The sequence below is a fragment of the Hippocampus bargibanti genome, linkage group LG01 (genome assembly GCF_051943395.1).
Source record: "Hippocampus bargibanti isolate YZ-2025 linkage group LG01, ASM5194339v1, whole genome shotgun sequence".
Lineage (NCBI taxonomy): Eukaryota > Metazoa > Chordata > Actinopteri > Syngnathiformes > Syngnathidae > Hippocampus > Hippocampus bargibanti.
Window position 1 is genome coordinate 35,579,055 of NC_142734.1, and position 15,758 is coordinate 35,594,812.

Genomic DNA, 15,758 nt, shown 5'->3' on the forward strand with positions numbered 1-15,758 from the left:
TCTGTGATTTGTTCATGTTAAGATACCCCTTCCAATAACAAACCCACAGGAAAGTACTGTTATTTCATGTGAGATTCATCAAGTTATGTTGTGATGTAGGTTTGGCCTTTTTTAAATGAAAAATTCAGAATTTTGGAGTGTTAAGGTTCCACTGATTTTCACCGAGTGAACAGTGAAGGTTAAATTAAATGTGACCATTCTATAAGATTCCATGTGCAAACTTGCGGACTAGTGCAATAGTCCTTTATAATGCATTCACCATTTCACACTTTGGATGGTAATGAAAACAATACAAGTAGATTGGATTAGATTACATTAGCCTTTATTAGACTCCCACTGAAAAAAAAAAAACATTTTACAGCTGCAAAGTGACGAAGTAGAAAAACAAAATACAGTAGCTGTTGTAAAGGCAGCCACTCTCGCGGCGCTATATTCACTGTCATTATGTTGCAGCACTCCAAAAAGCACAGAGGGCTCACCACGATGAGTGCCAAAGTCAACATGGAGTGTCCTCCCAGAGAGCCCGACTGTGCCTCTGTGGCTCCACCTGCCATGCCTACGCCTTCGCCAGGTGAAGCCATACTCCTCTGCGGGGTAGATAATGGAGACAAGAAGCCTCGACCTCAGACGCACACTACCACAGCTTTACTTCTACCAGGTGAAGCCTGCGATACTGTCATTTTACATCCTGAATTGGACATATCTGTACAGGAAACTTTGTTCAATTGCAACTCACGTACAGAAAGAAAGTCATAACGATTGATTGAAGTACTGACTGACTGAAAAACATGAATTTATTGCTAGCTCACGCTGTATATATTACGATCTACAAAAACAGGTTTAATAATCAGTTAGAAACTAATATAATTCAATTGTTAATTCAAAATGAATCCCAATTTCTTCATCTGGAGCTAGTGAGTTTACTTTCCACGAGGGCAAAATGGTCACTGTTTACAATTTTACAGCTCCAGCTCCGAGCCACCAAAAAGTGGAGGTGACGCCAACTATCGCAGTGACGGGTACAAGTAAAGCGGGCAGGTCCACCGAGGCAGTCAAGTCCACTTTAACAGCGCAGGTGGCGGGGGCTTGTAGCATCGTCCACGTCCTCGAGTGGAAAGAAGGGATGGCCATCCTCCCCGGCAGTAACCTCAAGGTAGACTGAGAGAACTTGTGTTCTTCATGAGTGGCATTTAATTTGATTTGCGTTGTTATGTATTTATTTATGTGCTCTCTCATTTCATTTGACTGTAATTTAGTTTCAGTAAGTTAAATATTATTAAACTGCTGGCAAACTGTAATTTACAATAAATAATGAAAGGACAACCGACACCACTTTTTTTGTTTACTAACTGACATCAGAAAAACGTTTTATAGCATCTAAAATACCCAAAACACGCAACGCAGTATGATATTTTTATTCAAATGCACAACACTGATAACAATGACTTAAAGTGTCCAAAATCTGCAAAAAATTGAGCTGCGAATTGGGCATTTTCAGAAAGTCCCGCCCCCAGTTCGTGACGTCATGCCAAGACGTCTTGCATTGCTGGAGAATCAAAACAATGGCTTAAGATTCGGAGAATATGCTTTCTTGTTACACATCCAGTTATGAATATGATTCAAATAGTTCTGAAGAGGAAAGCATACATGTTTGCAATCGATTAAAGAATTTATTCCGTGCCATTTTGAGGCAACATTGGGGGGAAATGTATCACCCAAAAAGAGGCAGAAAATGGCCACCGAGTGTGAGGAATTAATGAGCCCGTTTCCACAGGCTGATAAATTCCTTACATGGAGCTTGGACGCCCTCTTCTGGCTCTTTCTGGTGAACACGAGGTTTTCAGACCAAACAAGCATTGACGTGATGGAAGGACTGCTACAATGTGTCCTTTCTCGGTCAGGGGCGTGCCTTCCGTGACGTGAGTACTCGTCACCAACACAAAAACAAGACTTCCGGAATATTCAGCACGAGCCTTAAAACGTAAAATCTAGCTATATGCGGTGGAATCTTTGTAAAATACGCTCAGTAGAAGTCATTTGAAGCAATTTTTCAAATTATGGACACAACCTGTCCGGAGATGTCGGTTGTCCTTTAACTGGTATATTCAAGCAGGGCCGAACCTGGCTTTGCATTAGTAAATGACATAGGTAGTAACTACAAAACCAATAAATGTCCAACGGAATAAAAGAAAGAGGAAAAAAAAGCAAAAAACTGGATAATTATAGAATCTATGTGCCTGTGTGTGCATCTGTTTCTGTGGTTGGTTAGTTTTGTGTCAAAGATGTCGGAGCATTAAGTACATTGATCACGCCTGGGACCCCCAGCAGCACCAATGAACCTGTAGCAGGGACATCTGGTAGATTCATCAATGCAGAAGGTTCCTCACTGGAGAAGCCAGGTAAGCCATTGCAATTTTTCTCTATTGTGCTTCTGAGATAAGTAGAAAGTAATAGACCATATTTTCCATTGTATGAGGCGCACCCAAAATCCTTCATTTTCTTCCAAAGTTGACATTATACACAGGTGTGCCTTATATGTGAAGTAATATTGAGCCACAATAGATCTCTCAACTACTGTCATCAGCATTTCCCCCTGTCGAATAAGTAATGCGTATCCTGAAACCTCTACTGCGGTGTGCCTTATACTGTACATAACAATTAATACTGTTGGATATCAGCTCAAAAAAACAACATATAACTATATCACAAGTCTTGTTCATTTGTGTTACTTTTCAGGTGTGTCGGCTCCTGCGGTCCCAGTGAGCGGCGCAGGTGTGGAGCCGGAGAGGTTACTTCATGTCAAACCGGAGGTTCAGATAGGACTTGGCCAACAGAACCATGATCCCAGGGCTCGGATTTACACAGAGGAACTACGCAGAGAGCCCATGGTAGATAAGTACGTTGATGCACCTCCCACTCACTGACTTGCTCATTCACTTACTTACATTACACTCACTCACTCACTCACTCACTCACTCACTCACTCACTCACTCACTCACTCACTCACTCACTCACTCACTCACTCACTCACTTGCTCATTCACTTACTTACATTACACTCACTTGCTCATTCACTTACATTACACTCACTCACTCGCTCACTCACTCACTCACTCACTCACTCACTCACTCACTCACTCACTCACTCACTCACTCACTCACTCTTGAGAATCACATGCAGTTAGACGCCTCCATTGGTTCTTCAGGAGGAGTTTTGGTGTGGAAAAGGTCCCAGCTGGTGCGAGGGTTTCGTCTTTAAACCTTGATCAGATGAAACCCATGAGGAAGAGGAAGAGAAAGGAATTTCTGGGCCCTTCTGATGAAGACTCTGACATGGAGGTCACGGTGGGGGTTGTTTTTTTAATTTATATATATCACATATACACACGCTCAAAGGTAACATATTGGGTATATCATATACATTGGAATTTTTATATTGTTGGATTCCAGCTGCATGAGTATGGCAGCGCCTGTAAAATGCTTTTGTCAAATGCTGCAAGGATCAAGAATTACAGCATGCGTTTTACCCTCTTTTTCTAACCCTGCTTAAAGGACAACCGATGTCTCCGGACAAGTTGTGTCCATAATTTGTAAAATGACTTCTACTGAGCGTATTTTACAAAGATTCCACCGCATATAGCTATATTTTACGTTTTAAGACTCACGCTGAAGATTCCGGAAGTCTTGTTTTTGAGTTGGTGACAAGTCCTCACCCTACGTCACTGAAGGAATGCCCCTGACCGAAAAAAGGACACACTGTAACAGTCCTTCCATCACGTCAATGCATTTTGCTGTACTTGTTTGGTCTGAAAACGTCGTGTTGCAACAAAAAGAGGCAGAAGAGGGAGACAAAGCTCCATGTAAGGAATTTATCAGCCTGTGGAATAGGGCTGATTAATTCCTCACACGGGGCTTGGTCGCCATTTTCTGCCTCTTTTTTGGTGATACATTTCCCCCCAATGTTGCCTCAAAATGGCACGGAATAAATTCTTTAATGGATTGCAAGCATGTATGCTTTCCTCCTCAGAACTATTTGAATCATATTCATAACTGGATGTGTAACAAGAAAGCAACTTCTCCGTATCTGAAGCCATAGTTTTGATTCTCGAGCAATGCAAGACTTCTTGGCGTGACGTCACGAACTGGGGGCGGGACTTTCTGAAAATGCCCAATTCGCAGCTCAATTTTTTGCAGATTTTGGACATTTTAAGTCATTTTTATTGGTGTTTTGCATTTGAATACAAATATCATACTGCGTGTTTTGGGTATTTCAGATGCTATAAAACGTTTTTCTGATGGCAGTTAGGAAACAAAAAAGTGATGTCGGTTGTTGTTTACTTGAACTGTGTCGACATTTTTCAGTGGCAGAAAAGCATGTTGGAGCAGCTTTACATATTTATTGAATCTTTTTTTTCTTCTTTTTTTAGGAAGACAAAATGGAAGACCTAAAAGCAGATGGTAGATACATCAGAGGAGGTGGGATTACTAACCATTTTATACGTTTTGTCTCCATCTTCTTAATCCCATTGCTTACACCGCAGTGTGTGAGTGTGAATTAATTTGTGTTCAACGACTCATCAAATTCGGCAGCATGTTGATGTTGTGGTTTGCCTCTCTGTCTCACCGTTGAGAAGTTCTGGGTTTGAAATTAATTCTGTATTTCTACTGTTTAAGATAGTTTACGAATTAGAAAGCTGACAAATGCGGCTTTATTTGAATTAAATCTCAAAATGATTAAAACTAGATATGTGCATTTAATTTGGGCTCAACTGCTAATAATTCTTAATAACAAGGAACGTGTAGTCAGTGAGGTGAGTGGGGGGTCATCAACTTCTTAGGCTGACTGTATGCGGAGTGCTGATCAGAGAATAGAGGACCATATTTAGACATCTGCGTAGATCTGACATCGTCCTGTGCTAAAAGGAGAAAAAAAACCTGCTTCAACGCTGCTAGTGAAGCGACAAAGCTTTTTTGCTAGATCCTGTCAAGTACATTTATTTGGCAAACGTGCCACAATAAGCCCTAACATCTGATGCTATGTCGACCTTACCTAACAAAAAAAAATGCACATAATCAGTCCTTTAACTCCATAATATGTTAGAGCATGAGTTCTCATTGTACCCTGCAATGAACATTACATAATTTGGCCACTTGGGTTTGAAGGCGGAGACATGAAGACGGAGCCGTGGACGTGGCCTCAGTATCTACAAGAAACCAAAACTATCGCTGCACCTGACAAGCTTTTCCAAGAGGTACCTTTTCACATTGTTTATATTCACATTTGACGCTCTTTACTTTTTCTTTAAAAAAAACTTAATTCAGTTAAATGAATGACATACATTATGTCCATATTCAGGGATTCATCGTAGTTGCTCATTGATGCATGTTATGGTAGCACATCATTTAAAGTGTGGCATGCTATTAGCCAGTGTCACACTCAAGGCCCGGGGGATCAGCTCTGTTGGAAGTACTGTAATACTTGTTTTCCGTAATATTGGCGACAATCTACATCGCCCTTTCTTAGTATTTAGTTATCACTTAATGGATAACTTTCGGGTTTTCTCCGTGTGGAGCTTCTTGTTCTCCCTGTGCCAGTTTTCCAGGCAGCTTTTGAGTCATTCTATTGACATGATATCAGGATTTGCATCTTTGGGCGCTACACCGTTGCTTCTTACTGCTCTTTAGAGATGGGTTAAATGCATACTTGTCCATTAAAATACCTTTGTATATTTAATCTCAGTGATTTGTATTTTCTTTTTGCCCAGACTCAGAGGGCACCCGTGATCAAGAACGGCTTCAAACAGGGGATGAAGCTGGAAGGCATAGACCCGCAACACCCGTCCATGTACTTTGTTCTTACTGTGGCCGAGGTAAAACGAGCACTCTGGAATTTGACCACGCACATCTTCCTGGCCAACATTGTCATGTCAGGCTTAATTGAGTTGATCTTTAAATCCTTTGCGAACCGCTGCTCTCGAGCACTTTTTGACTCATGTCTTGATGCAGGTGTGTGGCTACCGCCTGCGCCTCCATTTTGACGGTTACTCTGACTGCCACGATTTCTGGGTGAATGCCAACTCACCTGATGTGCACTCAGCAGGCTGGTGCGAGAGCACACGACACAAATTGCACACTCCTAAAGGTCAGGGAAGGTCTTACCCTAATCAAAGAGACAAATTGAATGTTGATTATTGGAACAGCCTAGTTATTTGGCTTTTATTTGGATAGCACTCCCAAAATATTATTCCGTTGATGTCTATGTCATCACTACTCCCACAGGTTGTAAAGAAGAAGAGTTTACGTGGACGAACTATCTAAGAATGACTAAAGCACAAGTGGCCCCCAAAGAGCTGTTTGCCAGTCCTGGAAGGGTAATTGCTACTAATTCACAATGGCATGAATATTCATACTCATAATCTGATAATATGGACACATCGATTTAATTAATGGATTAGATGAGAAAGCAATTACACATATTCCGATCTGATCACGTCATTGCCTTCTATAAAACATACACAATTTTGAAATTTTGTTTCTTTTGCTTACTAGTTATACTCTTTCATGTTTGCCCTTGCATAGATTGACACCAAGTGTGACTTTGAGATAGGGATGAAACTTGAAGCTGTCGATCGCATGAACCCATCCCTCATCTGTGTAGCAACCATCACCGACGTGGTGGACAACCGCTTCCTGGTGCATTTTGACAATTGGGACGACACATATGACTACTGGTGAGCATAACAAATCCAGATAGTGTTCCAACCTAATAATATTCCGTTCTTCCCCGAGGTTTGCCTTTAAATGTGAGTTTTGGCTTATCAGTTGTTAAATATTTTGTTATATCTACAGGTGCGATGCCACCAGTCCATATATCCATCCTATTGGTTGGTGCCAGGAGAGAAATCTGTCCTTAACACCTCCCCAAGGTGAGATCATCATGATTTCACTGAAGTTCTGTTTGTTTGTTTATCTGTAAATATTGAAATCTTTTTACATAGGTCATGCCTTCCCTCAATTAATCTTTTCTGTCTTACTAAGATCTTAACATGGCATGCAATATATGGTAGATATGCAGACATCAAAATAGACATTACTATTATCCTGTGAATGTAAAGTGACTTTGAGAGTTTTGAAAGGCACTTAGAAATGAAATGTATTATGATTATTATTATAAAATAGCACACTGACATTACACTAGTCTGTATTAGCTATGCGCTTACAGTAGGCACAGACACACATAGAGCATGATTTTTGTGATGTGATATCAATGGGAATGTATATCTGTTTTGCTCCAGATTATCCTGACCAGGGAGCATTTTCCTGGTCCCACTACCTGCATGAGACTTCTTCGAAGGCAGTTGCAGCTGAATCATTTAAAATGGTGAGAATGTGACTCCATCAAAATTCTCGTTCAAGATTGCAAACAGGAAATGTATTTCCCCTTCCCCTATTGTCTTATTTATTTTAGTTTAGTTCTATTAATATTAATTTTAATATTGTCCTACTGCGATTGGCTGGCAACCAGTTCAGGATGTCCGCTGCCGAGTGCCCAAAGACGGCTGAGATAGGCTCCAGTACCCCCCGCAGACCCTAATGAGGATAAAGCGGTCCGTAAAATGGATGGATAACATTGTCTTATGAATGACTGGCAACCACTCCAGACTGTCACACAAAATTACCTAACACCTTTATCAATAATCAATTGGTGTCAGTAAAAACACAAATAAACTGCATTAGATTTAAAGCTGCAGGATTCAAAGCGCGGGGATGGGAGTCTGGTTTACCGTACTGAAAGTATATGTGTATGATTTTTTTTGTTGAACTGTGAGTGCTGTGGGTTTGTCTTTCCTTAACAGAGAGATTCTAACAATCCTGTGTTATTTCTATACAACTACTGTATTGAGCTAGCAGTAAAGTCAGATTTTTTTCAACAATTTTTCATGTCCTAATGTAGTCAAACACAACTGTGAGATTAAAACAGACAGTCAACAGAGTTATTATTCTTATTACTATCTTCCTGAAACCATGTAGCGCCCAGCCCATCGCTTCCAGCCTCAGATGAAACTGGAGGCGGTGGACAAGAGGAGTCCTGGTCTCATCAGAGTGGCAACGGTGGAGGAAGTGGAGACTCACAGGATCAAAGTATTTTGTTTGTTTGTGTGTGTGTTTGTGTTAGCGTTGTTATAAAAGCAGCGTTTTTGTTTTTCAATCAGATTCATTATGATGGATGGAGTCACATCTATGACGAGTGGATGGACTCAGATCATCCTGACATCCACCCCGCAGGCTGGTGTGAGGCCACCGGTCACCCACTCAAACCTCCACCGCAGGACGCCAAACCACAGCAGACACATGGTAAAATGTAAAAATGTTGAAAGTAGTGAATGAAGTGCTGGTTAAGACATCTCGCCATATCAAAGCAATCAATCAATCGATTTATGCCATTCAAATATGCCCTGTCGTGGTTGTGAGTAGAATAGTTGTGACATCTGACGTTATAGACTTGAAAGAATGATAACAGCTTCCACTTGTGTCATGATATTTAAGACAAGACCAAAAATGTTGACAAAAATCATCATGGTTGTTGTGTATATTTATTAACCATATATATTCACTTAGGTGTGAGGGAGCCTCCCACCCTGCCCCAGTCAACTTACCCTCCTCCTGTTCCCTGCAAGCCCATCAGCCACGCAAGAACCAACAAGTACAACTTTCACAACAGGTGAACTCTTTCTCTGGATTCCTTAGAAAGATGCTGGTATTCATAATGTGCGGGTTCTTATGTCAAAAGCAGCATATTTCACAAAACGGATGCAATCCTTTGAAACAGGAAGTGTCCAACCCCGGGTTGTGACGGTTCGGGTCACGTGACCGGTCGCTTCACAGCGCATCACTGTGTTTCGGGCTGCCCATTAGCTGAGCGCAACCAAGGTAAACTCAAGGTGGAGTTGTCCGACTCTGAGAGCAAGAAGAGTGTCTTTTTTGGCCAGAGAAACAAGAAGACACATTATCGTGGCAGGTAAAGGTGTTGGCTTTGTGTTGAACGTGTGTGCATGTACATGTATCTATGCGTGTGCGTGTGTTTGTATGAACCTTTATTTTTATTTTATTTTTATTGACCTTTTTTTCCCAGGATTGGACGTCCACCTAAATATAGGAAGAATCAACAGAGGGACTATCAGAGTAAGTTTAAATCTTAGAATTTTAAGACAGACATTTGTAAGAACAAAAGTCTGGATTTTGAATACTTCATTCCATAACAAATGTATTTGTTGTATTGAATTGTACTTCTTTTGGTATTATTATTTTGCTTCCTGCATTTTCTACTCTGTTACATTTTAATTTCAGTGCTTATATTCCTTAGTTTTAGTTGTTTCAGTCTGGTAACCTGTGACCTTCACCTCCTCCCCATGTCTGCGTGGCTTTTTTTTCTGGGTTTTTCCGGTTCGGGGTATCCCTTGCCTGGTGCCTGACAACAGCTGGGATAGGGTCTAGCACACCTTGTGACCCTTAAAGGATAAGCGGATCAAAATGATGATGATGATGATACTAAAGCAGCGTGGTGTACCGGAGACAAATTCCTCGTGTGCTCTACACACTTGGCCAGTAAAAATGGTTGTGATTCTGAATCTGAGAAAATGGATGGATAGATGGTTAATAATAATAATTACAGTATTACTGGTTTAACCTTTGTGCTAGTTCAAATTGAGGCAATACTAATGATATTTGTAGTAGTTTTAATTTCAAAACCAATTATAAAAACATGGTCATAAATTAGGTCATAAATTAAATAGACAATAAGATAAAACTTTGGAGTACAATGCTGCAATATATGATGAGGTACTGTATTGTGGAATGTTATGAATTGGTACACCATATGACACATATAAAGCATATACGTAATCAAAGTACATAATCTTGTTTTTGTTTTGATCATCAGACATTACATCCGAGTGTGTCTATCCGTCATTGTTTGTGTCGACTGTGAGTGGTCAGTCAGACCGTACTCTGTCTCTATGCTGGGAACAACACTGTAAACTGCTACCTGGCGTACTGGGCATTCCTGCTAGTCAGGTGGCAGCTTGGAGTGTGGAGGAGGTGAGTGAGTATGATCTATGGTTTTTCATTTCTTGTCTTCAATACTTATGACTAATGTGATCTTTTATTTGTGTCATCTACTTCAGGTCTTCAACTTTGTGCATAATCTAATTGGCTGCGAGAACCAAGCCCGTCTCTTTAAAGATGAGGTAAGACGCCCACTTATGTCTGCTGGAACAACACTACAGTACAGTGGAACCTCTAAACCAGAATGTCCTAGAGGTCATACTGCAATTTACTCCTTAAGCTTCTGACCGTGGATGCTATTTTCATTCCCAGCTGTAATCTAGAACAAAGCACAGTCTAAATGTGTGCATGGGTGGCGTTTTATGACTTTTTCTACTTTGCTTGCCTTTGTCGAGGATACCATTTGGACCTCTGTGTGCAATTATTTGCTGAAAATCTATTTTTTACCAGTGAATCCTTGTGGCTTCTATTACTTGCATTAAAATTAGAGCAGTAAACGTGCAATACGTCAGAGTAGGCCGTGCTTGACCATCAAAACCGACACTTACTAGGATCCGTGCATGGAAAGTAAATTGTAAAATCTTCCCTTGATCACCCACCCCACGATTGATGAAGGTGCTATTAAAGTCATTTTATGACGGTTAAAATCCAATTATTCGGATGGATTCATCCTCCATGCTATTTATGCAGGTTATCCGTTGACATGCACCACACGCACCTGTAGTTCTGAATATGTCTGCCTGTGCCTAGAGCAAATTCGTAGTTGAGAGAGATTAGAGAATAAGAAATTATCACATTTAAAAGTTTCATGCTGTTGTATGCTTAGTCAACACTTGTGACTCAATACATAATTGAAGCACAGGCAACCTGGTGTCAATCAGGTCAACGGACGCAGCAAGTTAAACGGTCTGCTTCACAGGAGTAATTTAGGACTTGGGGAAGTCCTTATCACAGGAAGGGGTCATTAGCCAGGTTCCAAACTTATCAGTTCATGGGAAACACAATGTTTTATTGCTTACAGATGTTGGTGCTCAGAACGTCCAGAGGTGTGGTATTATAATCAAGAAAACTATGTTTTACTAATGTATTACTTTAATTTGCATGTATTCTCAATAAATAGCTTGGCAGAGGGGCGCAGAATTCAGACGTATGTCATGGGTGACTGCGTTTCCTGCCGGCAGTAGGGACAATCTTTCTAGTTCCGAGTCTCTGTCCACAGTGTCTGACTGTCATATCTCTGACAATAGTCTACCAAATTCACAAAGATGCTAAACTAGATTGATACTAGCATGAAAATGGAGATTTACCAAGCTCGGTTTACATTCTATGACCAAATTAATATCCTATTGTGTTGACTACTTTTTTGGCAGATGATTGATGGCGAGGCTTTTCTACTCCTGACTCAGGCCGACATTGTGAAGATCATGAGCGTCAAACTCGGCCCCGCCCTTAAGATTTCCAACGCCATCCTCATGTTCAAAAGCACTGATGAAATTCTCAAATGACTCCGTTAGGGTGGGGTCATCGGTGCAATCAGTCATCACGTGCCAAATTCATTGCGCTAGGCAAAAATGTCTTGTCTGAGCCCTTTTTTGTGTTTCGTGTCCTGTGCCCATCAGATGGCGTGGGGTGGTGCACACAGTGAAGTAAAGGACAATTTCGGAAGAATCTGGCAGATACAAAATGGATACCAGGGTGAGTTAGGGAACATCATAACATTTTAGTTGAAGGAATAGTGGCATCTTTCGACTGGCACTTAACTTGCCCCAAAATTGAGTTATTTTTGCAATTGGTAATGTAGTATCAGTGACAAAATACTTTTACAATTTGTAATTGAAAATGAAAAACATACATATGTATTTCAGCAGCAGGATCAGAAATATTTCAGTGAGGTGATTGAGTCCATAACCTTATACAGGAATAGCAACAGAACTTAAAACAAACAAACAGAGGGTGCCATTCACCTTCACATACATTAAAAATGGTCGATAAGAAACTGTCTAACATATCAACCTCATTCATGTATTCATGAAATGTACACATATCAACACTCAAAACGCAAGCAGGAACCAAACTAAGTAAATAACATTTCTCTGGAGTGTATTGTTCAAAAACATGTACAAAAGATAAGGACAGTTACATTTCTTTGAATGATTAGGCTAAACAAACATGGTCATGAAATTCTCACGAGCAAAAAATACAGGACAGAAAAACAAAACAAAACTCATGGGTGAAGTTCTTCAATATAAAGTCTAAATGTCCCCAAATAGTACATTTGTTTATCATTTTAAATACATGAGAAGAGGACCTTTTTAAAAACCTAAATGCATATTAAATCACCCTAGCACTATTGCTTGAAAAATATTGAATAAGATTGTTTTCCCAAAAAAAATCGCTCGGGCTTTATTTCAATGAACTATACATTGATAACACCACATTGGCTGTTTTCTCAAAATTTAAAACAAATGTATGTATTCCATTTTATTTATTAGAGTCTTCCTTTAGGTGTAAATTCAACTTGCACCCCCATGACATTTTTGTCATTTCCAGTTGAGTGATTGCCAGCAAAGAAATCTGCGCCTTAAAATGTGGTCAGATTTTTTCATTTTAATGTGAAATCCACTGATCAGCAGCATAAAACTGCAGAGAACTTGAATTTCTAAAACGCACAAACATTATTTAAGTCAGGGGTTCCTTTACAAAAGCACAATCACGCTAGTGATTTGGTTGTCATGGTTATCGTCTTTTTTTACTGCTGCAGCAACTAGTTAAAAAAAAGAAAGAAGTGACAAATGAGTTTCATTCTTGTCAATGTTCCCCAAATTAGCCCAAATTAAGAAGCACTGACTTGCCGGTATTTCTGCTGATGAATAGAATTTACTGGGCAACATTAATATTGAAAAAATATACAGTCAAAAAACAACAGTGACATGGCAGCTTGAGTACGGTTTGTTAAAAATTGAATTGACGTTCTAAAAAAAAAAGCAACATGACAACATTTAAATGCAGTGTAAAAATGAAGAGTGTGGACAGTGAGTAAAAGGCATAATGCAGTAAACTAGGCCGGCCATTGAAGCTCTGAAGCTTCTTTTCTGTGCAATAATTCTAACAACAAAAAAAAGCTATTTCTGTGTAATAATTGAAAAAAAAAACACGAATCATTCTCTGAGCTTGAACTGAAAGTTTGTGACAGATGTATTTTTCAGTATTTCTGTCGTATTTGCCTTCTTTTTTTGTGTATGTGTGTGTGTGTGTGTGTTTTTGTGCCTCAAATGTGACCGACTCTGAGTTATCGTTTTGGAAAAAAAGAACAATTATAGTTATAATACAGAATCGAAGTGACAGAACTTTTATGACGTTCATTTTATGCAACAACATGTATTTGTGGATGCATCAGCAATGGAGCACAACTGTGAACCCCAAATGGGATTAGAGTGTGAAAATCACTATAAAAAAGTTTACCTTAAAGGACAACCGACGCCTCCGGACAAGTTGTGTCCATAATTTGTAAAATCACTTCAAATGACTTCTTCTGAGCGTATTTTACAAAGATTCCACCGCATATAGCTATATTTTACGTTTTAAGATTCGCGCTGAAAATTCAGGAAGTCATGTTTTCGAGTTGGTGAAGATTCCAGACGTGACGTCACGGCAGGAACGCCCCTGACCGAGAAAGCGACACAATGCATTTTGGGTACTTTGGTCTGAAAACTGCGTGTTGATCCGTGTTGATGGCGAAATTAGAAGGAATTATTGTGTGTTGCACCAAGACAACTATTTGATATTCACTGACACAAATTCCCAGCAGACAAATCAGCCCATTTCCAACAGAGCTTTGGCGCCATCTTCTGCATTTTCTGGGTGCTACATTGCAGTCATTGACTGCTCGAATTGATATGGGAGGACTCCTTTAATCGATTGCAAACATTTATGCTTTCCTCTTCAGAACTATTTGAATCATATTCATAACTGGATGAGTAACAAGAAAGCATCTTCTTCGAATCTGAAGCCATTGTTTTGATTCTCGAGCAAGGCAAGACGTCTTGGCGTGACGTCACGAACAAGGGGGCGGGACCTTCTGAAACTGGCCACTTCCAGGTTCATTTTGAAGTAGTTTTGGGAGACTTTACGTCATTTTTATTGGTGTTATTTATTTGACTAAAAATATCAGCCTGCGTGTTTTGGGTAATTTAGAGGCTATAAAACGTTTTTCTAATGTCAGTTAGGAAACAAAAAAATGGTGTCGGTTGTCCTTTAATAGTGTGTTCTTTGACAGGATTACACTTTTGTCCTTGTCATTATTGGATTTTGTGCATTATTTCACTGGAATGTTTTAAGGGCTCTTGGATTTGTGTTTCGCGGGCGTGTGTGCGTGAGTTTGTGTGTGGTGCATCTGTGTGTGTGTGTGGGCGTGCAAAAATGGTGTTGAATCACAAATGTCATTCAAATAAATGTTCAAAGTTTATTATCCCCTCCCCTTTTTTGGGGGTGGGGGAAGTCTCAGAATTATGCACGCATGCCCACATAACGAGTCAAATGTATTCCGTGTCCTTCACTATTGACTATAAACGTACTTTGCTTCGAGCAAATCCCCTATTGACCATATTGTCATCAACACACTGATGTGTTGGCGCTTTTCGTCTCGCAACATTAGCTTTAGCTAGCATGTGTAAGCAACCAGTATGTAGAAGCTAAGCTCTTTGATCGATACGTTTTCTCGTGTAATTTGAATGTGTTTTATATGTTTGTTCGTTTTTTTAAACAAAAATAGTAGATGATAATGATATTCCATAATTCTTCTCACTTTTTTGTGTGAAGGAGATGTGAACCACAGTCTAAAGCCTTTGTCACACAATGCAGTTTGTTCGTATGAGAACAGGGAAAAGTCATTCACAGTTTCTGTGAGTGTTAATGACATACATTTTATTTTTTTTTTTTTTTTACATGACTGATAAAACAGACTCACAATGAAAACACTCATATGTCTCCAAACCCAAATGAGCGCTATAAAATAAAAATACATCTCATTTGAGAACACAATTATTAGAGAAAAGAAAATGAGCAAAATAACTCAAACAGAAAATCCAAAATTGCTTCCAAAATCAATAACGGAAACTACATTTTGAAAAACAAACAAAACTAGCAAGAACACTTATATTTTGTAAAAATGTACTTTGTATTTATCGTTGTGAAGTCTTTAATTGTTTTATTACAAATATATTTAATTCAGTATTACTGTACAGTAATCCAGAAGAAAGAAAAATAATTGGGTCATTTTTATTTCATTTATTGCACAATTCCTAGTGAGTTATATTTTTATTTGTTTTACATTTATTTTACATTATGGCTTTAAAACTAGCATCATTAATACCCCCCCAAAAAGTCTAAATTAATTAAATAAAAAACTCTCATGACAAATCCATTACTGTAACTCTGTCTAGTTACATTGCCTTTGCAAATTATTTCTGTCATTTTTATTGTGGTGACTAACTTGCTAAACATGAGCACTTGCTGCTCCATTTGTGTAAATATCAACAATGTTAAATTTGTGAATGAATTTAACATGTACATTTTTTGAAGCTGCAAGTACCCATGAAAAAGCCGAGCAACATTATCCTGTGCTTTGACAAACAAGTTATCTCCAACCAAAAGACAGGAATTTGGACACACACACACGTCACGTCTCCTGATGT

General features: G+C 39.4%; 1 protein-coding gene across 2 annotated transcripts; it reads left to right on the forward strand.

Annotated features, from left to right (window-relative positions):
• The first annotated feature begins 455 nt into the window (after positions 1–455).
• On the forward strand, positions 456–15,422 carry l3mbtl1 (L3MBTL histone methyl-lysine binding protein 1). 2 transcript variants are annotated; one of them, XM_089013815.1, is made up of 22 exons: positions 456–658; positions 966–1,153; positions 2,270–2,399; positions 2,737–2,896; positions 3,207–3,345; positions 4,428–4,476; positions 5,164–5,252; positions 5,766–5,870; positions 6,007–6,142; positions 6,280–6,371; positions 6,580–6,731; positions 6,850–6,926; positions 7,296–7,381; positions 8,032–8,142; positions 8,214–8,355; positions 8,620–8,722; positions 8,831–9,019; positions 9,134–9,183; positions 9,941–10,098; positions 10,185–10,247; positions 11,436–11,580; positions 11,685–15,422. In XM_089013815.1, the coding sequence occupies exons 1-21, from the start codon at positions 484–486 to the stop codon at positions 11,568–11,570; spliced, it is 2,529 nt and encodes an 842-aa protein (XP_088869941.1). In that variant the 5' UTR covers positions 456–483; the 3' UTR covers positions 11,571–11,580; positions 11,685–15,422. The 2 variants fall into 2 exon arrangements, with proteins under 2 accessions (XP_088869941.1, XP_088869935.1); XM_089013809.1 differs by having other exon boundaries at positions 11,436–15,422.
• Positions 15,423–15,758: the final 336 nt, after the last annotated feature.

Bases quoted from the DNA above. Each gene is read 5' to 3' on its own strand.
- l3mbtl1 (XM_089013809.1), top strand. From the start codon at position 484: ATGAGTGCCAAAGTCAACATGGAGTGTCCTCCCAGAGAGCCCGACTGT. The intron at 5,871-6,006 runs GTAAAACGAGCA...GTCTTGATGCAG, and splicing joins TTGTTCTTACTGTGGCCGAG to GTGTGTGGCTACCGCCTGCG. The intron at 6,372-6,579 runs GTAATTGCTACT...GCCCTTGCATAG, and splicing joins TGTTTGCCAGTCCTGGAAGG to ATTGACACCAAGTGTGACTT.